Raw genomic sequence first — 26,593 nt, 5'->3', positions numbered from 1 at the left:
ACAATATGTGAATGGCCCCTGTAACATTATGTAACTGTATATTTGTGGAATTGTAAATGTGTTAACGTTGTCCTCTGTACTAATGTTTGTTTGAATAAAACATGTGGATGTACTTGACAATGTATTGATATGATATTTTGAAGAGTTATGTATTGTAATGTAGTGATAGTGACAATGTTTATGTAGTGTTTTGTGTGTGTATCTGCAATTGTTATGACACAAATATGGACGACATTCAGTGGAACGAATAAAATATGATCATATTCAAACAAAATTGTTGCCCATACTTAGCTGTACCTAGGTCACATTGTACTTCTTTGTTCATTTTACCAATATATACTTGTGCTTGTGCTTGTACAATGTATATCTGTATAATTACTGTATTTATTAACGAATATTTCATTTCAGTATCTATTAGATAACTGAAATGTAAACAAATGGGGGGGGGGGGGACTACGCAACCCTAATTTTTTCAGGGCCGTAATCGGAGGCATAACAATAATTTTCCTAGGTCTAAGCAGATGTCGGTGTGCAAGATCGTAACGTTATCTGACTGCCGGGCTTCCATGAGTGGGCTGCTCGATAGTCCGAATACGTTACTTCCACACCAATATCTGCTTGAACTCGCGGAATTCTCTGTCACACACACATACTACAGCTAGTCAACACCGAACTAGAAAGGCGTGGCCGCCATAAGCAGCAGACTGTAAAGAATAGTAGTCAGGGCGACGGTGTAATAGCTCCCCCTAGCGGCAGGCCCTGCTGACCCCACGGGTTTTGGTGTGGACGGTTTGTCACAGTGCTCGGTGTTCTCTCCCAGACAGGCGGCGTACATCATCACGTGGGCGATGTAGTGTTGCTCCTGCGAAGAAAGCAAAACAAACACAACTTTGTTTCCCTTTTTTTTAGAGGAAATGAAAGCCATTTTGCTGGTGCCCATGTCCTTGGTACTGAAAGAGCAATCGAAAGGAACGTGTTGTTGTCTACCTTCCATTCGGTCCCATTTAGGTTGACCGCTAGGAGCGCGATTTAGTCAGACAAGCCTTACCTGCACGCCGTGGAAGAGGTGTGCCATGGGTCCGCCCGCCATGATAATGACGTCCTCCCCTCCATGCGTCTCACTCGCTAGCGGTACGGCACTTTGCTGTTTGTATTCCTTATCCGCTGGAGAGAAGACACGAATGCCTGCCTTTATATACTAGTACTATAAGATTGTACTTTGGGTTTCTTCTTGAACTGTACGTACATTTTTAAGAACTTGAATATCCGTCATATAGATATATACAGGAAAGAAATCAAACGTTTAGGAGATTTCATCGTTTTATCGTTAAAATGCTCCACATCAACCATGTTGGTAATGTCAACTAAACCATTGCGATGCAAATAAGAGATATGAAACAATGACAACACTTCACATGTCATTTCTGTCTCATTTCTGACACACTTCATTAAGCCAGCGTGAAAATCGGCCGGAACCAACCGAATTCCAAAATCGCCCGAGCGTCGATCGTATTTTTTGCTGAGAATGTGCCCCGTCACAAATTTCTAAATTAATTCATGAAATTATTTCTGAATTCATGAAAATATTCATTAATTCAGAAACAAATCCGAATTAAAACCGTCGGCCAAGCTCATTGCTTGATTCGTGATTGGGGCTTTATATTTTCTTCTTGGAGTTTCTTTACTCGCTGTTAAAGGTGCCCTAAGCGATTTCAGGGGGTAAAACTTGAAATATTCTGGGGAAAAAAATTCTGTTTGGTGAAGTTGAAATTGACATTTACTTCCCCATATTAGCACTTCTGCATTATTATTTCATACTTTGGGCGTCTAAAATAGCACAGAAGCAAGCCACAAAAGGAGTATTTTATTTATTGGGTCCCCCAAAAAATCAGCCCAGAATCCAGCCGTAACCGTTTTCTGTCGACAGTTTTCGGTAATTTCCGGCCGCGTGACGTCACAATGCCCAAGCACATTGAGCCATGACCACGTGATTATTTCTTCGGAAGCATTCGGGACTTATCGGTCAGAACCGTGCATGTTCGGAAGATTTGAAATGATGGCTGGCCTCCAAGTGCTCAGATTTTCAATGAGTTCCCACCACACAACGACATTGCATTTTTGCTCCATAATGGTCGATATGCAATGGGATAGTGTTATCTAAACTTACTATGGATAGAAATCAGAAAAAGGCTGATTTTTTAATATTTGACTCTCAGTGCCCTAATACATGAGATACAGCAAAAATAATCCCTGGGATAATGAAAACTTCCACGAAGTCCGTACCTGTGTTAACGTCCGTGACGTTCTGCCGTGTGACTTGTGTGACGTTCCCGTTGGTAGTCTCCACTAGCGAGTATCCAGCGCCATTCCCGTACAGCAGGGTGGTGTAAGGTAAACCGTCCCAGACGTCATCAGGGGTGTACACGTTTTGTCCTGAAACGATTAGCGAACAAGACATGGATGGCAGACCTCAGCATCTTGTGAAGACAGACGCACACATACACACACAAACGCACAAACACACACACATACATACACATACATACACAAACACACACACATAAATACACACACACACACACACACATACACACACATACACACACACACACACACACACCATCTATAAATGTGGTTCAGTATTGACCCACTGGTGGTCGAATATTGACCCACTAGTGGTTCAGTAATGACCCACTAGTGATCGAATATTGACCCACTAGTGGATGTGTTGTCACATTTTAATACCACAAGAGTTCGGAGACCTCAAATCGCCATGAAATATGTATTATTCATAGTCTATGCCTTGTATTGTACTGTATACCCATAAAAAGGATTGGCTGAAATTATACCAAATATCTGGCGTAATACCAAATATGGAGTTTGAACATACCAAATATGGGGTGTCCCCTGTCAGGGTACCCTGCAAACGTCAGCGTGTGGGAGTGGTCCGCCGTCACCACAATGAGGCTGTCAGACGTATCTAGCATGTCTTTAGCCACCTGTCACGGTGGAGAGAAGTAGAAGCAATGTTGGTGCGACCCTCGAAGATGGTACAGTCTGTTGTATGAATGTCCAGTTTTGTAAGGTGTTTGCGCTCACGTGACTATGACGTAAGTATTGTGTGCCAGACTGGATGGTTAGACTTGAGAGTCGAGGGTGATTCTGAATGTGAATACTCCCGCGGTATTACAAGCCGCCCTGCTGCCAGGCGCATTCATACCCCTATTCCACAAGAACGGCGCTCTCGCCGCGCGCTTGCTGCGACCTGAAATTTAACAGAGCGCTCAACGAATTTCTTAGATGAAAAACGAATCTGTTTACCCTTTGTGTGTTCTTTTGTCTTTTTATCCATACTTTTACATTTTGCATGATATTCCGATTATAAAATCAAGGATTAGATAAATACGGTTCAGGTCGCAGTGAGAGCGCAGAGCCATCGCCCCGTCTAGAGGAATGGGAGCCTTACAAACAGCTGATGACAACAAAACACAACACAATGAATATATACACAACACTACAACATTCGCACTAGTACATAGTCTCCAAGCAGACCTACGGGTTGGCAAAGACCGTATCCAACAGGCAGAAGGAGTTATTATAGCCAACCCAAGTCTCATGCAGACCTTGGGTTGGCTATGAGACTTGGGTTGGCTATAAAAACTCCTTCTGCCTGTTGTGTTGGATAAGGTCTTTGCCAACCCGTAGATCTGCTTGGAGACTATGAGACTTGGGTTGGCTATAAAAACTCCTTCTGCCTGTTGGATACGGTCTTTGCCAACCCGTAGATCTGCTTGGAGACTATGAGACTTGGGTTGGCTATAAAAACTCCTTCTGCCTGTTGTGTTGGATAAGGTCTTTGCCAACCCGTAGATCTGCTTGGAGACTATGAGACTTGGGTTGGCTATAAAAACTCCTTCTGCCTGTTGGATACGGTCTTTGCCAACCCGTAGATCTGCTTGGAGACTAACTAGTACAGGCGTTGTGATTACAGAAACAATTAGGTCTACAACATAGTTTTCTGCAACTTGAATTACATGAGTGTGTTATTGCTCTCCTCATTGTGATGGCGTTTACGTACCTGCACAGCGTCATCGAACGCCAAGGTGTCCTCTAAAGCTTTCACCGCCTGGGACGCGTGATGGCCGTGGTCAATTCGGCCGCCTGGACGAAAAAAACAGTTTTGATTTTAGCAACGCATACTCTGAAATTAGAGGATTACATCTCTTGTCGTGAAAACATCAGATGCGGCATGTCTTTGCTTAACTGACGTCACCATAACTTGAACGTGAAGTTCTTTATAAAATCACAAGAATAGAATGTCTTAGAAATGTAATATAAACCAGGAAACAATATTGATAAAGCAAGTTTAGCAGTAAGATGTGAGACCCGTTAACCTTCAACTAGCAGGAAGAAACCATTGTCGTTTTTCTGGAGGATTTCTATCGCCTTCCGGGTCATGTCGGCGATGGTCGGCTCCTCGGCCGGGTCCGTCAGGTTCCGGTCAGCAGAGTACTTCATGTGACTCATTTCAAACAGACCTGTGAATACAGAGAACAACATCATATGTAACCAACGGATGTAATATTCCCAACGTCATACGGGTGACAAAACTGGTATAAAAGCACCTCTGGTTGTTGCTGTCCTAGCAAAAATATATCATATGGTCACTGTTAACATAAGATGTAAAAATTTGATTGAACGCTAGTGCCACGTCGTCCTTTTCTGTCCCAAAGCAAAATAGATTTTAAAAATCATATTAGCAAATGATTTCAATAAACAGAATAGATGGGACATTATTATGAATGCATGCATAAGTAGAAGCTATAGAAATGTGCTTACCAAGAAGATAATCCGTCGACTCCGGGTCGACATCTCTGAAGCCCGTTCCGTTCCAGACATAGTGGGCTGTTCCGGTTTTACCGTCCTGCCAGCGCTGGATCAAATCTACGCCGTCGTTTCGATCCCCATTGTTTCCGTATTCCGGATCCGTCGCAGTCCGGGGCGTGAACATCCGTCGTCCCCCTCCCAGGATAACCTGATATGCAAATGAGTAGATGTGTTTACAATCACGTGACTATGGTGTTTAAACTTTAACTTTATTGACAAATGAGCTTGGAAGTCTTTCGGAGAGACCGGTTGGGGTAGATTCGCAATTCTTTTCTAAAACCTCATCATTGTTAAAATGAAAATACAAAATCACAAACTTAAAAATGAACATGACAACATATAGCACCGCGTGTTTCAGCGTCCGCCATCTTGGGGGGTCCGCCATCTTGGAGGGTGAAAGTGTCGTGTCAAATCGTTATGCTATTTATCTTATTGGTTTAGCATGTAGTTACAATGTACATGCCATGGTATATATTATAATTCAATTTCTAAGATTTTCAATTAGATAGAATTCTAAAAGCATGGGTATCCTAACCTCTACATCGGGTGCTTCCTCCACCAGTTGATAGGCGATGTCTGTACAGTTGTTCTCCCTGGCCTCCGCGCTCAGATCGCTGTCGGCCTCCCAGCCCCGTGCGGCCGAGTGAGCGTAGGCCGACGCCGGCGTGGCATGGGTCACCCGGGCGGTGGTGACGATTCCTGTCGATTTCCCTTGGAAACGAAACGGAACGGCAGAACAAATTTAACAAATCAATCGATCAGCTTTATTTATGTGTCCTTATCCAATTCACCGGAATTTCAAGCAGTTTTGGTTGATCAAGGCAAGACGAGACGAGACAAGACAAGACGTGGCAAACGACAGACTTCTGTCTTCGGAGCAGAAGGGGCTTTCCGCCGCCCGGGTGATCTTTGACACCTGCTAGTAGTTTAAGGCGGTAGGACTTGATTGGCCCGTTGATTTGTCCGGGTGCCAAAGATTACCCCGCCACAGAGAGCCTCTTTTCTCTTTTGATCGAAGGTAGACTGCGTGCCAGGGAATAGCACGAGCAGACCTGCTCTTTCAGCGTGCACGATGATGGACTCCGCCTCGTGACCTTTGGAGGAACTGCAGTTGCCGTACCGCGTTCTCCCGTCCACGCCGATAACCCCAGCCTCCGCTTTTACCCCACAAAGGAACGCTGTAGCGGTACCGGCCGAGTCAGGCACTTGTTGGTCGATATTGTAGGTCTAAGAAATAAACATGAATCACACATAACCAACAAATGTGGATACCCAATTTGGGATAACATTGCCATACATTGTATTGTGCTATAGCCTAATTATATGTGTTTCCTGTGTATAACATTGTAAATTTGCTTCCTACTCCTTTGCTTTTTACACGAACATCGATCTACTTAATCCATAGCGTGTAAGTCTGTGTCTAGGAAATTCTTTCGCAAAGGAACGACGTCCATGTACTTTCACGTGTCTCTAACCTTAGACATGGCGGTGTAAGGTAGACTATCCATGGCCAACACGGTCTCCTCTCCCGGGTTTCCCGCCTTTTGTCCCTTCAGGATCCGGGCCGTGGTTACCGTGGAAACGCCCATCCCGTCTCCTAGGAACAGCACCACGTTTTTGGCCACGTTCGTGTTTAAGGTCTGCAGGCGGAGGGCTTCGTCAATGGAGGCCCGCGCCATGTTGGTCCAGTAGTCCGGCGTGCGCTCCTGGTCGGTGGGTGCTGTTCTTGACTGCGCATGCGCACTGCGGGCCCGCTTGTGCGCCAGCTGCGCGGAATGGTCCACCTCGGACCATGTAGAGTCATCGTTGGCTGCTAAAGAAAAAAAGGAAAGCGCGGTAGGACGAAGGTGGTCTTGTGGTTAGGTTGTTGACTTAGAATCTAAAGGTTACAGGTTCGAATCCATAGAAACCTCCGATGTTGCACTTTTTATGAAAGGCTCTTAACATCTATTTCCTCACTCGACTCAGGTGAAAAAGGAGTACCTTGCTTCGGTTAGGTACGTCCTCTTAGATGCAACGTAAAGCCACATTTCCCGTTTTTGAGGTGAGACATCTCGAGCACGTTAAAATCCCAACACACTTATCGCAAAGAGTTGGGTCCATCCTGGTGAAAGCACATCAAACCTCAGTCTTGTCTTACGCATGCGCACCTTGTACCTACTGTACAAAACTGGCGCATTGCTTCTACAAAGGCAGTTTACCGGTTATGTGGAACAAACAGACCGAAAAGGGTATGCTCCTGCTCTCACCACAGTGACCTGTTTAATATTGTTTTATGTAAGACATTTGCTGTGTGTGACACTGACAGCGGCGATGTCTGACTGCTGACATGGCTACTCAGAAAACGTCTACAAATATTCACACGTACAGATGGACTGACATGTATTCACAACTATGTTTGACGTATGCCGACACGATAAATCTATGTGCTAGCTGTTATAGACTGGTTGATTAAATCGTGCTGTTTGTTGATCAGCCCCATTTTGCAAACGACAGACTCCGGACCCCACCCACAGTCACAGACCCTCACCTTTCTCTGTGTTATACGGTAGATCGAAGTTGTTGTTTGGTGACTACATTTTATTACCCTACTTTACTGCTGTAAAAGTGTCAGACGCCTTCTTAATCAACGAACTGTGCGTTAGCCTTATAAACACTTGAACACGATATATAGCACAGAAATATGCAACAGGGAAAATTGCCAAGCGTCGTTGTTTTGGAGTGCTGTTGCCGCAAACATTGGACTGAGAAGGGTAGATAGAGCTAGAGATTGACTAGTTTATACGGTCGAGTGAACTGTATTCATCTTTTTCACGGGTGATCACACTGAACTAACGCCATTCTCGCCGGCCCTGCCTATTTGAACAGCGTCAGCTACATTAGTTAATCATCCACCAACAGGGACCGTTTTCCGATTTCCTATTCCAAGAAAGTCAAGACGATTCCAGTTACACAGGGATAGGTTCAATGTTATCGGTTTTTTGTTTGGCCTCTGAAGAATTCTTTAGGTAACTATTTCAATTTACAAAGCGCGTTATATCGTGATCAATCGCGTGTTAAAAGTACAAGGCTATGACAAAACCTCCCATTGACAAGGATCCATGCGTACCGGGGTACCGTTACCTTCTACGTCACATGCAAGACAGTTGAATCATTTACGGCACATCGTACGATCTGGATGTGTCGTACAAACTTCAGCTGCCTTGTGGCGGTATCAAATCCGATGCCGTATGTCGTGGTCGACGGTCGGCTCTGTCATAGTTTCGCCGAACTGACCGCGGTTACACGACAAAAATTCAATCGTACAAGGATGTGGCCGTACTTTTGTTTACAACGCTTGAGTGGCACGTCAGTTTATCAGTTAGAAAAAAATGATGGAGACCTTTGACTTTCTCTTCCAAGAAAAGCCACATACACGGGTCCATATACAAAATGACCAAATTTAAAACATTGATTGCGTTCTTTTTTCCTCCATTGAAAAACGACGCCACAAATGGTTCACATTTAAGCTTGTTTTCATCATCAGATGCAAGAACCTTCGACTAATGACTTTTCAAATCAGGTCACATTACGATGATACAGGTAAAACCGCTGTGTAGGGCACGATCAGTCTAGTGCTAATGTTGAACAGGTATAGATTTATGTGCACAAGGCACCTAAGCTAAGTAAGTAGTAATAAAACCTGTTTGCTACATTTCAAGACAATAGCCTACTGGCACACATCCAGCCTAGGTTAGCGTCCGTGTGTGTGTGTGACGGAATTCTGACATGCAACTAGATTTACAATCATTCGGCGGGCGAAATGCCAAAAAAATGAATTGAAGTAAAAATCACAGACAAATCCTCTCAAAATCTGTTTCAAAAGCATTCCGCAGATTAAAAATCAGTAACAGGATTGGCAACTTCTTACCTTCACGGTGATTATGAAGTATTACAAAATGACTCCTCGTGTTGCCGAAAGGACAATGAAGAAACTCTACTGACGTGCCAGAAGAGAGGGATAAAAGACAAACCCCTCAAAATACAATAAAACTATTAAGTAGAGTGGTACAATTTAAACATTACTACTGGACAAAATCGTATTTTGTCCAGAAGTAATGTTTAAATTGTACCACTCTATTTGCTTACCTGAATGTTTAACATTCATAAACCTATTAAGTAGAATAAAGCGAATAAATACCTGGCTTGCCGAACGCTGTGGCTATAAACACCGCCACGAGAAGGAGACTTGCGACCGGCCGGATTGTAGCCATGTTTCAAGATCTTGCCTCGAGATTGAACTAACGCGAGCTCTACTTACCGGGCCTCTTGGAACTGCGACACGGAGGTTAATCATTTACTAGAGACCTTTCGGTGACGTCCTTGTCCAAAGTTAGCACTGGTTTGTTTTTTGTTACACGTGACCATGTTACATGATTTTCTTTCGGATGTTTAACAAATAAAAAAAACAACATATTTTTAAAGACTTACACTTTGTTTAAAAGAGGCCACCAAAGTATATACTTTAGCGGGTACCATTAGCCTCCATAGCAGGCTTTTCTTGCGGCATAGCATTTTGCTGAGTTTTGTCATGTCATGGTGGCTATCGTGTTCAACAGTAGCTTCCACAGAACCCATATGGCGATCGTAACAGAGTGGCAATGATAAAATATTCTCTGTCTCTCTCTATGGGCGAGACAGAAACAGTATCAAAACAACTGCCGTAGCAAAAGCCTGCTTTGGAGTCTTTGAGTTGGATAACATCAGAAATCCTTCACGTGATAGCACACAGCGCGCACATGCCGCATGCCCGTGTCAGTACGACTGCCATCACGTGCGGAACATACATCCGCATGGGTGATTTCAGGAATTTACAAAGTACAAACTCTTAGCACCGTGAACATTGGTCTCCTTGGGGGCGTGACAGTAGTACTTGTATGTCGTGTTAAGAGTGTGAGTTTGCCTCCGTACGTACCTACCTGCCTATGTGCCAGGCCAGGTGCTGACCCATTGCTCCCCACAAATTGTACATGCAGATCACATATTGATGTTTGATCTGCAAATAGGTTTGGTGTGTTAAGGCATTGGGCTTACTTTTACCAGTTACAAAACTCTTCAAGTAGACAGAAGGTGTGGCCTGAAACATAATGATAGACCGGCAATGGGCGCAAGTGCTAGTCAAGACAAAGCATGTTGTCCTGTAATGAGGCGAGGCGTACCGGCGATACTGCTTTGTCGATAGCTTGTGGGTTTTTTTTTAGCCAAACAAACCGGGTCAGGTCATCTCTTCTCGATAAGTGTGCTGGGTTGACACAAGAGCCTTCTCCATACACAAACACACTCGGTGATTGTTACGACTTTCACGACCGATCAAGCATTTTTTTTTAAACTTGGATTCGTCTTGATTCATACAGAATAGTTACGAAACTTGACTTTGTTGTGCATTTAGTAATATCAAAGTGGCGTCATATCAACAATCACAGTGCAACCGCCCCATTTAGCGATTTCATGAAGAACTGCAGCAATGACCTACTTCTTTGGCTTTACATATGTATACATTTTAGAAAATGCTGTGGCGCATTTGTGTCCACTACTGACAGCTAGTAGATCATTCTTAAGGTAGTGAGCAGCGTTGCCATAACTGACCTTACACGTGCCTCGAACGATAGGACTATGCTAGGCCAGGCAATCCCATCAGTTCTATTACACGTCACAATACTGTTTAGGATAATATAAAATGTTGCAACATCTGTATGGCCCTACATTTGTAGCGTTGGCTGCATATTCAGGAAAGCTATGGCATTGCAGCGATGACACATATCATAGCCATAGGGTTTAATTGATACTGATCCGCCACTACGCACGGTCTTGCGGTCATTGACTGGTTGCTGAAGTGCAGTTCAAAGGTCAACGGTAACGTACGATCCTATGAGGTCACGGAAAGGACAGCGGGTGGGAGGGTTGCGAGCTGTTGTGCAATGACTGCCGATGTTTGTATATATAGCTGGTAATATCCGATATACCTCACTTCGAGACGGGTCGATTCCTTTCCGCATGGCGTGTTAAGCCGCAGAAGATATTAAGATCACAAAGCACACAGGTAAGGAATGTTTGGCAGGTTTGTCGTACGATCTTACATGTATGTTACGAGTGGCGATTGCTAGTCTGTGGCGATTTGCGGTTCATTGTCCTCACGTGTCCTCAGACAACGAGCTCCCCATGATACAAGGATGTTTCATCTCCAAACAGATGTGTGGTTTCATCTTGTTTGAACGTCGTTTGTTGCACTGAATGTTTTTCCCTTCACCACCAGCTAGCTCTTTGTGACCATACAATAGAGGAGGTTATAAACCATGGGACCCGTGACTACTAGTAGCTCTGCAGTTGTGCAGAACGCCTAACCCTAGTATAACACCTGTTAATCTTTCAGACTTGTGACGTCATCAAGTGTACATAGGCTTTAACATTTCCACCGACACCAGGGATTGTTTACTTACAAGAGGCAAAGTTATGAAGAAAAACGAAAAGGAAGACAGCGAGACGTCACGCTTGCTTGGTGGACAGAACACATCAAGACATGTACAACTCGAGACAGACAGTGTCCCGGATGTTGTGACGTATGGGAGCGCAACTGACGAACAGACGGAACAAGTCGTTAGTGACACAGAGACTCCAGCAGAGGAGGAGGGCTTCAGCTGCAGGAGGGCGTCAAAAAGGCAGATCCTGTCCTTCATCTGTGTCGCTTCACTGAACTTTTCCGGATACTGTTACTACTCTGTAATTGCTCCGTTCTTTCCGGACGAGGTAAGTGTGTATGTGCTGTTTGTGCGGCCCAAGAGTACCATATACAGCCCCTGTCACACTTGTGCGTATATATGCAATAAACTTGACTTGACTATATACAAGCCCGCAGGAGTTGCGTATCAACATGTTTTTGGTTTAGGTTAAGTTTGCAGCCGAAGAAGTAATTTCTTTGGTTTGATAACTAGACTGCTCAACGGTGGGTCAAAGTAGAAAACAACTTCCTCCCCGCAAAATTTACTCAAACCAAAAAAATGTTACTGCGGAACTCATGCGGACTTGAATATACGCACAAGTGTGACAGGGCCCTAGCCTATGATATAGCCATGAGATGATCGTTTTGGCGACGTTCTAGGGGCGGAGCTTTTAGTATAGTACTGCGATTGAATTGCAAATATTCTGAAAATTCCACGAATGCATTCCCTAGGGAATCAGTTTTTGGCAATTCCTTAGAACGGTATTTGCACATAACGGGAAAGACCTCTACTGCTTCGGGCATTTAAAAGGCCCTAGTTGTACACAATATTACAGCTGCTTGTCGTTGTTTCATTTAAGATTTTTAAATGTTGTAATCGTTTAAGGAACAAAATGTCATCATCAAACTAGGTGCAGCAATAATTCTTTGGCGTTGTAGTACAGTTTTTGAATCGAGTAGACCTAATGAAGTTACAGGCACTAATCGTTTATCATCCGTCAATATTTTAGCTTTTATTATCTTTAAGATGAAGACCTAACCCATCCAATAGCATGGTCATGAGTGCCACAGGTGTCTAACATCTTTGCAGGCTATAAAAAGAGGAGCATCGCAAACTGTGGTGGGTCTCATATTTGGATGCTTTGCTGTTGTCAACTTCCTGGGGGGACTAGTCTTTGGAAAATACGTGAGTATTGATCATATAATCGGATACTACCGGATGATACATTGTAAAACGTACCCTATACTATAATTAAGATATTGTCATAGCTAGTATATGTAGTGGGCAAATACGAATCTCAAATGAATTTTCGATGAAACAATTTTCGTCCTCAGCTCACGGCTATCGGGTCCAGGTTCATGCTGACCAGCGGCGTGTTTGTAGGGGGGAGCTGTTCTGTGTTGTTCGGGTAAGTCTCCGAGAAAATAGCCTCTTTTAAGATATCTTAAAGCAAGCTGAATTGTATATTTTATATCAGTGAACCATATGATTGCATTTCTGCGTTGTAGCAACTGTTGTTTTCCGTTCCCAGGCTTCTGGAGTACACGGAAGGAACAACGTTTATCGTGTTTTGCTTCGCCATCCGGTCTATCGAGGCCCTCGGTGTGGCCGGGTTCCAGACTGCGGGCACGGCCATCCTGACTCACGCCTTCCCGAACAACGTGGCTACGGTCATGGTAGGCAGATCATTCCTTCTCACAATCTCAGGCCTTCTTTCCGTTAGATGGCGATCGCTAGAAAAATTAGATTTGTTTAAACCCTTAAGTTGGTTGTATAATTGGTATCATGATGTAGAGGGATAGGTAAGAATTGACAAAAAAGTTCGTTGTCTATAGAATTCGTAGAGCGATCTTTTAAATGTTTGGTCGCTCGAGCAGCGGTCACTGCCTCTAACGTTAGTATAAACTGAGTTTTCATTCGTAACATTTTAGAAAAGGTTGAATAGTTTTCCAACGGAAATTTACCTGTTTGTTGAGAAAGCTATGATCTCTGTTCTACCAGGGAAGCCTGGAGATTTTCACAGGGCTCGGATTGATGGCCGGTCCGCCCATTGGTGGTGTGCTGTATGACGTAAGTACTCAGGACAGATCAGCAATATTGGGGTTAATCAATAAGCAAAATATCCGGGTTTTTTTACAGTATCATTATTAGAATTACCACTTGATGGATCAATACTATTGATTCTTTATCATATAGATGCTGACAGATAAGATGGCTCTTATCATCTGCAGACGTATACATAATTGATGGTGTCTGAAATACCTTGCTAATATACGCTACAAACACTGCAACGTTAAAACAACTATCGGTGAAATTAGAAATATAGCATGTTCACAATTACAAACTTTAACATTCAATATGAAATAAATTTGGAAAATTTTGAATGGCATTTAAGTGTCAGTTAAAATTATAATGTTTTATATTTTTGTCATATTCTTGTGAACAGCTTGGAGGCTTCAAGACTCCGTTCATGACAATGGGGGGCCTTCTGCTGTGCTGCTGTGTGTTTGTGACTGTTCTGATTCCGCCACAACCAGGTAATCAACACGCCCAGCATACGGCGTGTAAGACGCGCAGTGCACTGGACGGCGATCGCGCTGCGACCTCGCAGCGATCTAAATTTGATTTGTGTAACCCTTGACTTCATAATTGGAATGTCATGCAAAATGTAAAAGGATTACGGAAAAGACAACAAAACATACACAGAGTAAAAAGATTATTTTTGCTTACAATGTATCTGTGATATAGTTGAGCGCTCTGCCAATTCAGGGTCGCCGCCATCGTGGAATGGGGGTGTAGACGACAAGTCAGAAGTCTAGAAAACTGAAAATTCGAGTTATTTGCTGTTCCTGTCATTTATTGAACTTGAGTGTGAGAAATGAAAACGTAGTGATATTTCTTTATTTTCTAATACCATTGTCCGTTTTACAAAACTACACCAAGAGCTACTGCATTTATAGACCTTACCTCTTCTTGTGAAGACCGAATGTTTTCCTGCATTTGTACAGATGAACAGGAGGGGAAAACAGACGTGCCATTGCTGTCTTTCTTTAAGATTCCAGCTTTCCTTATAGCCTGTAAGTATATATGAATCATTGGTTGGGATGTTTGACATATAGGTTGGTGGCAAGAAAACCATGCAATACTTAAGCAATACTGTCAACAAACGCACAGAAATCACGTCCGATATTATATTTGTCTCTGATACGTGTGTTCTGCTGTGTATCGTATTATTTTATTTCAACTGGGCGCTTCTGTACATTGTAAGTTCAGGTCTGTTATGTATCTAATAATCGCTTCCACATGTTTCTGTAGGCGGTTTAGCAATTATTGTAGCCTGTATGCTGGACTACATCGACCCTGTACTTCAGCCGTACTTGATTAAAGAGGTACGTTCTAAGTTGAGATGCATCAATAATCTCCATGCTTGCATCAATGGACATTGCACTTGTTGTAATGCAAAATGAGCACACAAATATGAACAAGTAAGGAGCTGAATTTTGCTACTGTTAATCTTGGAATGTTCGGGTGGTTATTTTTGCCAGCGGTGCCTCTTCACGAAATCATGCGGTGCTGAAGTATTGTTTTGACCGAGAACTTACAACGGCGCGAAAACCTTTGAACTCCTACTGTGACATTACATCCCCGCGAAAATAAATGAATTTACAGAAAATGGTAGTCATGATTAGCTTAAGTCTGTTTTGAATGATTTTTACAGTTTAAGACGTCCCCTGTCCGCATCGGGCTGATGTATTTGCTGTGGGCGGCGATATACTCAGTTCTGGCGCCGGCATGGGGGAGGCTGGCAGACAAAAAGGTACAATCTCTTGGTCGGACCTCTCCTTTAGTAAACCTTAAGGGATAAAACAAATTATTTCTGATTACAATGGAGAGCTTTGTCTGAGTTTGGTACTAATAATACAATTAAAATAATAAGAATAACATTCTTATAGAGAAGACGGTAGTGGTGAACCTGTGTTCTTGGCTGAAAAGAGTCACGTTTTGATCAGATGCTGCAGGAGGTCAAGGTAGAGAGCCCGAGGGGTGTTCTATACATTCTGAGTACACCCGCCGTGGGATGACTTCTTATCTCAGGGCGGGGGGTGTTCTGACTCTCCGTTTCCGACCAAACGGCACATTGATCTGATTTGTTCTATGCAAACAAGAAATGGGATAATGACGCTTCGACTCAATATTGCACGTGTGAATAGTAAAGGGGCTCCTAGATCTGTTTGTGATCATTCTATCACATTCTTAATGTTGTTTCCAGAAATGGGTCCCGATTATGGTACCATTAGGAATGTTGGTGACGTCCGTTGGAACTCTCATTCTTGGACCGTCTCCTCTCCTGACAGACTACGTCCACATTTTACCAAAGTATGACTCTACCCAACAACTTGCTCTCGTAAAATCGATTTATTCTTGGTTTTTAGTTAGGTTTTGTGACTCACTACATTCAAAAACAAGTGAAACTACAAAGTATTAAAAGTAACTGATTGATAGAATGACATTTTTCAGGACGGAATGGGTGAACACTGTTGGTCTTGCCGTTATCGCGGTTTCTGTTGGAGCGTCCTTGACACCAATCGTCAACATCATGCTTTGGGCGGCCAGGTAATGTATGAGTACTCAGCGATTTTTGTCGCTTATTTCTTTTCATATTCTAATGTCAGATTTGTCGCCCCAAGAGGAAGTCAGATCGTGATTTCTTTTCCCTTTAGCGATGCCGGTATGGAGACCAACTTTGCCATGTACGGTGTGGTGTCGGGAGTGATGAACGCCTTCTTTGCCATTGGGTGAGTTATTTCTCCTATCCTGAACTTTCTCAGAAGGATTACTCAATATCAATGTACGACGTTCCCACTTTCCGCAACATGCATCGTAGTTACATCGTCTAACGTTTCTCAGTGGTGAGATTAACTTTCTTTGTAAAGCTGTGCCCAAAACCTTTTTTGAGGTCAGGTCACTATAGATGTTGGGGGGAACAGAAGACGTGTGAAGATTTAGTGTGATTTCTGCTTACAGATCTAGATTGTCCTAAACCTCCAGTCCGTCTAGAAACAGTTTGTACCGCCTGGTGATTGTTTGTGTTGCATAATGTCACTCATTGCACACTTTATTTTCTAATACATTTGATTGATGTATTACAGGGACCTGGTGGGTCCGTTGGGAAGCAGTGCGTTGGCGCAGAGGTTCGGCTTCCCGTGGACGTCCACTGCATTTGGAGGGCTCATCCTGTTTTACGTATGTTTCTAGTATTGTAACAAAGTGCTCAGAACCAAGAAGGGCATACACTTGGTTTTTCACGCTAAGAGCATGATGTGACAATTCATTGTTTCGTGGCTTATGTTGCTATGTTTTACAATGAATATTTGTTCGTGGCATGCATGTATCATTAAACTTACACTTACTATGATATTGAGGCATGTTATGGTGAGTAAGACATTGAGATCCAACAGTTGCCGTGTACGTTTAATGCAATATTATGTGATTCTAATGATTAACTATTTGTCTTTATTGCTCCTTTCTACACATCGTTGGTAAAACAAACACCTTAAATCCTGCCCGTGCCCTTGCAGATGCTGATCGTCGTGGCTTTCTATACCTACAATGGCTGCCTGAAGACCAGGCCGAGGTAGGGCGTGTTGCATTAACATGATATTGATGTGGTTTGAAGAAACCATAGTTTACTCTGATATATAGGATTACCCGTGTTACAGTGCGAATTTCTAATCGTCAGTAATTTATGTACAGATCCCATCACTATTATAGCATAGACTGGTATATTGTGATATAATATCGCCTAAGACGTTGTTATCTTATGGCCAAAACATAAAAGGCAAAACGTGAAATTGTTGCCTAAGATAATTTTTGTTTCCCTTCATTTCTGTCAGTCCAGCTGCAGTTTTTATTGTATTTTCAATACTGGTTGAATCACAGTGTCTGTTGTGAAACAACCACGAGTTCATATTTATCTATTTATCAATTCTGTTCCTTTTCAGTGTTCCCCATGTGATACCAACTGAGGGAGAGAGAGAAAGACTACTAGCATGAAGTTCTGTGTACTTAGGACTCCAACATGTCCTGTGTTCACAATGCCTCACTGCCCGAGGCTGATGGGCACAGGGACTAGCTATAGATCCCAACGTGTCCAAACAAGAGGAGTTTGTTCTGTTTGTTGTACAAATCTGATGATGAACGCCATAATTGTTGAATTGAGCTGTAAATACATATCGAAGCTATTTTCTATTGTATAGAAAATCTCACGCTTAAGCGAGAGCCGGCCCAACTTTATATGTGCCATATTTTGATGCTGAATATCAACCATTATCAAAGAACTGGTTTTGTTGCAAAATACACTTTGTTATTAGCATTGAATTGAAGCGTAACAAAATAAGAATGTTACCTAATTTGCTATTTTCGACTATATGTTTTTGTTTGCAATATGGTAAATTTTTCACACAACTGGAAATGTCTGCATTTGTTCTAGTGTATTTGATTGAGGACAAGAAAATGGAATTCTGTTGACCGTGACAAAACTGTGTACTTGACTCTCATGATCAAACCAACTTGTGTCTTGTGTCTGTATCATTTGTCCGTGGATTCTTCATTCTGCTGGATTAGATCTACAATTCGTGGATACTAGGCCACCATATACATGTAGCATATGCATACTCATAATACATATCAATTAGATTACTGTGAGAGCTGAGAGCTGTTTATCAACACCATCTGTGCACAAAGCACGTTACAAAAATGTTGTACCATTTAAGTTTAGAGAGAATGAAGTAGAAGTAAATGAGTCCTGTCATATTTACAAGGACGCGTGCAAAACTCGCTATGGTGACGTCATGATTACTCACTGCGCCAAAACGAGGGCGGGTCAAAGTACAAATACAGGTGACCTCATTTCACTTTTCACAACTGGATCATGGAAGTCAAGAAGGACGACAGCGAGACGTCACGCTTGCTTGATGGACAGAACGGCTCAAGACACGTACAGCTCGAGACAGAGAGTGTCCCGGATGTTATAACGTATGGAAGTGTGATTGACGAACACACGGAACAAGTCGTTAGTGACACAGTGTCTCCGAAGAAGGAGGAGGGCTTCAGCTGTGGGAAGGCGTCAAAAAGGCAGATCCTGTCCTTCATCTGTGTCGCTTTTCTGAACTTTGCAGGGATGTCCTGTCAAGCTATAATCGCTCCGTTCTTTCCGAACGAGGTAGGTGAACTTCAGTAACTGCATTCACGCTCTTGCCAGTCCTGTTCCCAATGTGTGTAAAAAAATCAGAGAGGTCGCTTTGTACAGCTACAAGCCTGACCCCTGACCTAGATACGAGTACACGTGCCAATATTTTATAATACAATGCTAAACTTTCTTCCAACACTAAGGTATTCACGGATCGAATTTTCGACGACCACTGTCGCCTTCTTCAGGATCAATAATGACCAATCACTGCCGAACGTAAACTCGCGAGAGTTACGGACACGTGACTCTATTGACACATGTCACTGCGGATACGTGACGTCAGCAATTGGTCAAACGTGCCAGGAAGTTTATAACGCCCACTGTCTCTGTTGAGACAGAACGCTCATTGAGAACTAGATTCCTTGAACACAAACGCCCCAGCTCGCATTCGTCTGAAGTCTCTCAACACATCCACATTGAATCTCCGGGCCATACCGTTTCGCTGGACAAAGTCAGAATTCTGGACACTGAACAGGACTACTTTATGAGAGGTATAAAGGAGGCCATATATATCAGGGCACTCCAGCCGTCACTCAACAGAGACAGTGGGCGTTATAAACTTCCTCGGGCACGTTTGACCAATTGCTGACGTCACGTATCCGCAGTGACACGTGTCAATAGAGTCACGTGTCCGTAACTCTCGCGAGTTTACGTTCGGCAGTGATTGGTCATTATTGATCCTGAAGAAGGCGACAGTGGTCGTCGAAAATTCGATCCGTGAATACCTTAGTGTTGGAAGAAAGTTTAGCATTGTATTATGATTACTACCAACACAGATGAGCTTTCATTATAGTGCCAATATTTGTTTGGTTTATCACTGCGGGGCACTTTTGAAGACGACGTGTATGGATATTATTCTACATAAATGTCGATTTTATTACCTATGGTACTAAACTCTACACTATGCATCTGTCTCAGGACAATTCCTTTTGTACGCACTAGCCTCTGCTCACAGCGTTCTGTATGTTGCCGCCCTGCAGGCTCTTCGGAGAGGGGCATCGCAGACAACAGTGGGATTTGTATTCGGATGTTTCAGTGGAGTCCAGTTTTTAGGGGGACTAGTCTTCGGGAAATTTGTAAGTACAGCCAATGGTCATACCGGGTAGCACATGAATGCGCCACATGACTAGCGAACATGCTGACTGGTGGATCTTGAATGATGATGTTGTGGTTTTAATTCTCTCTTTTGACGTTGATGTTTTCTGTCATCCCTTCTCTTACTTCTTCACAAGAAAATAAATGTTTAATTTACCAGTTTTATTTCCATGTTGAATGTGTATCCTCTTCGCTCCATAGATCACCACCGTGGGGTCAAGATTCGTGTTGATCAGCGGCGTATTTGTGGCAGGCAGCTGTTCGCTGTTGTTTGGGTACGTCTGTCAGTCATCTAAAATGCTGGAAAGTAACCTAAATGTGATATAGCACAGTACTAACTTCTTCCCAGTAGTTATGTTTAGCCATACATAGTATGGCTCAACATATTGTTTTTGTTCATGTTCTTCTTCTTCTCCTTCTTCTGCCAAATCTTCAAATCGATTCAACTCCGCCATTTTTTAATCAACCGACCTGAAATTTGGCATGGAGGTAAAGGAGGCAAATACCCTCTGGTGATTTTTTCATCGTTTTGAAACAGACCTGAAAATCATTTTTATGGAGTTTTTTGGGGGCATTTTTAGATAAAAATTAAATTTTGGTCTCCTGTGGCCTGGTTTTACAAGCAAATGACCTGACCTTCGGTATAAGGGTGCCTTGAACATGTCCCTACTGGTGTACATCACTTCAAAATGCTTCATTTTGAGGACTTTTGGACCCATTTTCAGACCAAAAACAGGCCAAAAGTGGTATCCCCGTTCCATGTTCTATTTGCTGCTGGCCAAGGAATCCATGTTCTATCTCAGGATCCCCGCGTTCCATTTGCTACTGGCCAAAGAACATGTGTTCTATTTAGGTCACCTGAGGTCATATTGCAGGAACACCCGCAAGCCTTTGCAGTAAGAAGCTCTTGGGATCTCCCAGAACTTGTAGAGAGACTTTTTTTGCACGGGTGATTTTGGAATAGTCAATTTATGCATCGGGAGGGAGATTGGCGAAGTATGATGCTCTCGCAAATGTTACCTTTCTACATGCAGTTAATATTTCGATTTGCCCAGGTATTATTTTGGGACAGCCAACTTCTTGCATGGAGAGGAGTGTGGCTAAACATGCTGTATTTGCTCAGGGGCAAATGACGGCCTTTCTAGTTTAATGAAGTGTTTCAATACAGGACAAAGACTGACAAGCGTAAAAATCGGAAGAATTTTGTAGATTGTCTTGTTTTTTTCTTCGCATTGATAAGACTAATGTCTGTTGCTACCCCACTCTGCCCTTGGTATACCCTTCACGGCTGTATGTTATAAGTAGGTGGCTCTATATCCACAGGTTTCTAGAGTACATGGAAGGAGCAACATTTATCGCCTTCTGCTTTGCCATCCGCACTATGGAAGCCCTGGGTGTCTCCGCACAGATAACTGCAGCGACAGCCATCCTGACCCACGAGTTTCCCAACAACGTGGCGAAAGTCATGGTATGAAAGTCGGTCACTATTGTATTGATACTTTTGGACCTACATATGGAATTAACAAGTCTTGACTGAGTATATGGTATTTTGGTAAAAAGAATTAGACGATATAACAGTAGTCTGATACGCCCGAAATATTTACTATTTTTTGTGTATCTTATTACCTGAATGTCTAACCTTCATCAACGTGACAGTAGTCCGAGATTCTGAATCAGTTGCAGTTGCCAACGCAAGAAATTTGACTTAACCAAATTTTTTTCGACTGATCAACTCCAGTCTTTGTCTACTGATATTTGTCGCCAGGTCCCGGGTTGATTTTAACTGCGAGTTGAAAAAATCCGCAGTATGTCCCGTGGGGCCGCAGGGGTCACGCCCAAAAGTGCAAGAAACGGCCCGTGAACTTTTTTCTAACTGTGACCTTAGAACCCGGTCGTCTTCCCTCAGCCAATCAGGAGCGTGCATCTCTTGTGACTAAATCCACAGTGTGGCCTCCCAAGGGGTAGGGGTGTACTAAGTAACGAATAAATTGACTAAATTGGAGACGCCCACCAGTAGGTGAAGTTCCATCAACCTGATTGGATGAAATTGTGGGCGTCTCCAACTTAGTCAATTTATTCGTTACTTAGTACACCCCTACCCCTTGGGAGGCCACCAGGGCCTGACCGAGAAAGGTGCCAGTTTTTGTTTTCTTATAATTACCAGTAACACACAAGGCTGGTCCCACCGCCACAGAGGTGCCAGATAATTTGTCACGGTCTGGTCAAGAAGGCTCTACATTTCAATTTCTTCCTCTTGTATTTCACCTCAAACAGTGAACAAAAATGCATGTCCTTTTTAATATATGTATTTATATTATTTGCTTCGGAAAGACAATCGGGTTCTAAAATAGTTAGATCCCGAGATCTGGGTGTCTTAGTGGATTTGGTACTGCTCCGCCCACCCTCGTCGGGTGGGCGGAGCAGTACCAAATCCACTAAGAAACCCATATCTCGGGATCTAACTATTACATAGCATCAGCTGTAATTCCTTGTGTCAGTTGAGGAGAAACGTCATTCCATTACTTGCCAATACAGGGGATCCTGGAGATCTTCACAGGACTCGGCATGATGACAGGTCCGCCCATCGGGGGTGTCCTCTACAACGTGAGTAACCAAGTCGTTTCTATTGGTGGATTTGGACTCTTAATAATCTTTTCGATGTGTACATCTTGTTGTAGGTGTAGTTGGCATGACCTATTTACTATACATTCGATGTCTTACAGAGTCATAACAGTATGAGATGATACACTATGATAGATGTTGCACGTATCGTATTGTTTTATCAGTCAATCGATGTTGAAATCAGAGCAATACATGTATAATACTGAATTACGTTCAATAGTACAAAAAACGCCAAAAAAACAATACTATACATATATGATACATCTACAGCGGACGCACCCGATCGCAAAAACTATGGGCACGTTCATGTATGTATGTATGTATGTATGTATGTATGGGTGGGTGGGTGTGTGTGCAGATTAGTCTGCAATTAGATGGGCATTGACATTGTATTCATGTTATCTTATTCTGATGACAACAGCTAGGCGGGTTCAAACTACCGTTCTTCACGGTCGGGGGTATGATGCTCTGCTGCTGCGCGTTTTTAACCGTCCTGGTCCCGACCCAAGTCGGTGAGCGTAATTATGTTAATGGCCCACTTTTTGCTCACTCGGTGGTTTATTCGTTGATTACAGGTCACTGACTATGCGTTATGTCACCGCAAACACTGACGGAAAAGCAGGCTATTAACGTTATTATAATATAGCGATTTCAAACTGACACTTACGTTATGGATGTACAACCAACAGGAATGGAGACTTGTAATTGGTTCAAGTAGCCTTCATCTATATGCCGATGTACAATAATGGGACTCACACGGAATTTACTCTCCTCTTTTCGAGAAACGTACAGCATAGATCAAACTTGTTGTTCTCTGACTATTACGTAATGGTGAAATATAGAATTTATCTTTCTACACACTCTTTCTTTACCATAGATCACTCAATTGATAACGGCAATGATATCACAATGTCTTTAGATTTTCTATGTATGTTTCTGTATATACACGATCCTATTTATTACTGTGATCTTTTCGTGATCGTATTCATTACATGAATATTCACTAAAACATTATTGCCGTTTCGCCCAGATGAACAGGAGGGGGGAAAGGACGTGTCTCTGCTTTCCTTCCTAAAGATCCCAACAGTCATCATGGCTTGTACGTATGTAGATTTGTTTTAAAGCCCATATGACGAAGAATGTGGTAAAATGCATTACAAATAAAGGCAACTTTATATGGGTAAAAATGCATTCTAAATGATACCAAATACCAAAGTTATAGTTTTTAACATGAAATAGTTCCAGGTGCCCAAATTTCCTTTTTTTTTATGTTTTCTGCTTCACTTTTATCAAATTGTTTCGTTATGTGATTCTTATTGTTGTGTTTGCGACAATCAATTCCTTACTCAAGTAAAATGGACTGACAAAAACCTCGATGCGGTACCGGTGGTCTTCTGTTTTCACCACAGACTTCTTAAAGTTGTACAACAGAGCTTTATCATGTGCCTATACTCAACACGTGTACCTGTTTTTCCTTTCTGTAGGCGGAGTAACCGTTGTGGTGTACTGTACCATTCAGTATCTTAACCCTGTGTTTCAACCATACGTAGCAAAAGAGGTAAATTCTTAATTCTATTGTTTTGTTATATTCTCCATTCAATAGAATTTTATCTTTTCTGGACTTTCTTTACTAGGGATGCAATACCAATATGCAATGACACATTGTGTAACTATGTCCTGTAAAAATCATGGATATTGAGTACCTGCGCCGATGAAGGTTAGATATCCAGGTAATAAGATACACAATACAAACGTTACCCAAGCAACTGTAACGAAATATAGCGAATGTAATGTGACCATTTACAAAACACATTCAGTTGCTTGTCAATGAGTGATTTTTGTGTTTCTGTATGTTGACTATCTGCGTTGTAATTATAATCGATTCTATGCAACAGTTCTGTATCAGATGGCACCGCATGCGATTATTAAAGATTGTGAAAGAAAGTGGTGAGTGGTGACACTAGGTTTTCTATGAACCTTGCAATTAATATTTCCCTTTATCAATGTGTTACAGGACTATCTGTAGATAATACTGACTTAGAATGGTTCATGTTCACAGTTCAATGTTTCCCCTCCGCAAGTCGGTCTGTATTTCCTTCTCTTGGCCTCCGTGTACGCCGTGTGTGCGCCGTTATGGGGGTGGCTGGCCGACAAAAAGGTAAACTGGACAACTCGAATCCAATTCTTATTTTGGGTGGTACAGAACTCCAATTAACCAATCCGTATACCTCATTCGTAAGCAGTTTCATTAGGTGGTTAAGTCACTGCATAACAACGTTCTTTGTGCACAACTAAGTGATTTATTCAAGACCATACGTCACCTTCTTAAGGGCAATTCTGACGTTAAGTATTTACACACATACATAGGTAGTACCTTCGGTGTTTACAATGCAGTACAATGCAATACTTGGGACCACATCTGTTAGCAGCGACACCAACTTGCGGTGCGTATAGCAGAACCAGTCTGGGAGATGACGGACGGTCACCGAAACGTATGCTTGGTTGTGTAAAAAGAACGTTGTTATCCTATGCCTCATTGTTCTTTGTGTGTGTGTAATGGTTGCTTGTTGATCTTCCAGAAATGTGTGAGGATTATGCTGATATTAGGACTGCTGGTGCTTTCAGCTGGGGCACTCCTCTTCGGACCGTCCCCCCTCCTCACAGACTACCTCACTCTTCTGCCTAAGTACGCTTCTAGCTACGATATTGCTATTATATATTGCTATACATTTCTACACAAACAGGCCATGCTATTACGTAAGAAAAAACGGAACTGTAGTAACGTTACATGTATTCGAATGTCATTTCTCTCTAACTGTTGTAATAAAGTATCAGTGTTACGTGAATCCCTTCTAAAGAATTTTTTTCCCTTTTCAGAACACTATGGATAAACATCGTTGGTATTGTAGTCATATCGCTGTCAGTTGGCTCAGTTTTAGCACCTCTCTTCAACGTGATGCTCTGGGCGGCCAGGTAACAACATTAGTTTCAGTCCGATCATCTACATTTATTTAGATCAGATTGCATTTCTGGCTTCATAACATGGATTCTTAAAAATCGAATCTTTTATTTGGTAGAAAGATGGCATAGTAGGTCAGTATCCACTGATATGATAAGTTATAAGCAATCTTTACTAGTATAATCATGATATTTTGTTGCTGTTGTTGTTGTTCTTGATAGTGATGCAGGTATGGAGATCGACTTCGCCGTTTACGGCCTGGTGTCCGGGATTTTTGGTGCATTTATGAGTATGGGGTAAGTTGCTATTCATTGGTATGGATACATATCTATACTTGTATGCATACAATCTTCGGGAACCTGGCACCGGTACACTGCTAACTGGCATTTACGCTGAATGTTAATTGTGGCAGATATTGATTTCACTTGTAACTGTTGAACGTCATACCGTAATGTCCACCAACAATATGTACAAAGAACTGATATACTATAATCGTAATGGTCAATGGTTAGTATAATCTTGCCATACCCGCTACTTCCTGTAAAACGACATGCTCTTCTCTGATATTGCAGGAATTTCATTGGTCCGACAGTGAGCAGTGCGCTGGTAGAGAAGTTTGGGTTACCGTGGGCATCAACGGCATTCTCAGGGTTTATCGCATTTTCCGTAAGTACTTTGAATTGCGAGGGTCTAAATTTCTGATAACTGTTTGATCAACGAATGAAGTATGGGCAGACATGTTATCTATGTACTATGTATATGACGGTTTATTGTATCTATATATGCATGTATCAAATATCATAACTATGTTTGAATTCTAGATGTTGCTGGTGCTCACTTTCACCATCTGTGAAAACATGTACAAAAGGTGAGAATTGTCGAATTCCCCAGTTTTCCTTTATTTGTCTAGCACTAGTTTTTTCAACGGTCTTGTTTATGCAAGCTTCTAATACTGTCGACTTCGATAATAATATAAACTTGTCGATATACGAGTGGACATTGATATATTGTTCGTTTTGCAGCTGCCATGCTGGACAATCGACCGTGGAGGAAGTTCAAACATGACTTACATAAATCCTTACATCAACTTTATGGCGATTTCGTTTCATTTTTCATTTGGTCTCGTGTATTTAGTTAAGAAAAAATGAGAAAACCGTGTGCTTGACTTTCAAGCCGACTTGTGTCTGTATAATCTGTAGTAGGATTCATAATTATGTGTTAAGATTCGTTTAGACCGGGTCACTATATACGTATACGTATTCCATTCTCAGGAAGAGATGTTCATTATCTCCATGGAAAAAGGCT

The 26,593-nt window shown here is 42.4% G+C and overlaps 3 protein-coding genes across 6 annotated transcripts; 2 read left to right on the top strand and 1 right to left on the bottom strand.

Annotated features, from left to right (window-relative positions):
- Nucleotides 1-234: 234 nt before the first annotated feature.
- Nucleotides 235-9,226, bottom strand: LOC136436699 (alkaline phosphatase-like). Of its 2 annotated transcripts, none has more exons than XM_066430902.1 (11): nucleotides 9,068-9,226; nucleotides 6,363-6,697; nucleotides 5,940-6,114; nucleotides 5,423-5,598; nucleotides 4,840-5,035; nucleotides 4,395-4,538; nucleotides 4,079-4,161; nucleotides 2,891-2,999; nucleotides 2,284-2,433; nucleotides 1,049-1,164; nucleotides 235-862 (listed from the first exon to the last, which is right to left on the bottom strand). In XM_066430902.1, exons 1-11 carry the CDS (start codon nucleotides 9,138-9,140, stop codon nucleotides 674-676), a joined length of 1,746 nt encoding a protein of 581 aa, XP_066286999.1. In that variant the 5' UTR covers nucleotides 9,141-9,226; the 3' UTR covers nucleotides 235-673. The 2 variants fall into 2 exon arrangements, with proteins under 2 accessions (XP_066286999.1, XP_066286998.1); XM_066430901.1 differs by having other exon boundaries at nucleotides 6,363-6,700; nucleotides 9,068-9,225.
- Nucleotides 9,227-10,796: 1,570 nt separating this feature from the next.
- LOC136436703 (MFS-type transporter SLC18B1-like) lies at nucleotides 10,797-17,928 on the top strand. Of its 3 annotated transcripts, none has more exons than XM_066430913.1 (16): nucleotides 10,797-10,966; nucleotides 11,349-11,670; nucleotides 12,453-12,548; nucleotides 12,698-12,771; nucleotides 12,895-13,039; nucleotides 13,365-13,433; nucleotides 13,810-13,900; nucleotides 14,372-14,440; nucleotides 14,679-14,752; nucleotides 15,082-15,180; nucleotides 15,634-15,740; nucleotides 15,882-15,977; nucleotides 16,085-16,159; nucleotides 16,514-16,607; nucleotides 16,943-16,998; nucleotides 17,366-17,928. In XM_066430913.1, the coding sequence occupies exons 2-16, from the start codon at nucleotides 11,377-11,379 to the stop codon at nucleotides 17,415-17,417; spliced, it is 1,491 nt and encodes a 496-aa protein (XP_066287010.1). In that variant the 5' UTR covers nucleotides 10,797-10,966; nucleotides 11,349-11,376; the 3' UTR covers nucleotides 17,418-17,928. The 3 variants fall into 3 exon arrangements, with proteins under 3 accessions (XP_066287010.1, XP_066287011.1, XP_066287009.1); XM_066430914.1 differs by having other exon boundaries at nucleotides 11,297-11,670; nucleotides 16,943-16,993; nucleotides 17,364-17,928; XM_066430912.1 differs by having other exon boundaries at nucleotides 11,297-11,670.
- Nucleotides 17,929-18,006: 78 nt separating this feature from the next.
- LOC136436704 (MFS-type transporter SLC18B1-like) lies at nucleotides 18,007-26,380 on the top strand. The gene is made up of 15 exons (XM_066430915.1): nucleotides 18,007-18,585; nucleotides 19,593-19,688; nucleotides 19,909-19,982; nucleotides 21,031-21,175; nucleotides 22,243-22,311; nucleotides 22,751-22,841; nucleotides 23,360-23,428; nucleotides 23,814-23,887; nucleotides 24,389-24,487; nucleotides 24,909-25,015; nucleotides 25,207-25,302; nucleotides 25,510-25,584; nucleotides 25,861-25,954; nucleotides 26,110-26,156; nucleotides 26,311-26,380. The coding sequence occupies exons 1-15, from the start codon at nucleotides 18,295-18,297 to the stop codon at nucleotides 26,351-26,353; spliced, it is 1,470 nt and encodes a 489-aa protein (XP_066287012.1). The 5' UTR covers nucleotides 18,007-18,294; the 3' UTR covers nucleotides 26,354-26,380.
- The last annotated feature ends 213 nt before the right edge of the window (nucleotides 26,381-26,593 follow it).

Source organism: Branchiostoma lanceolatum, chromosome 6 (assembly GCF_035083965.1).
Source record: "Branchiostoma lanceolatum isolate klBraLanc5 chromosome 6, klBraLanc5.hap2, whole genome shotgun sequence".
NCBI lineage: Eukaryota > Metazoa > Chordata > Leptocardii > Amphioxiformes > Branchiostomatidae > Branchiostoma > Branchiostoma lanceolatum.
The sequence above is the reverse complement of the archived record's forward strand: the minus strand, read 5'-3'. Positions and strand labels throughout refer to the sequence as shown.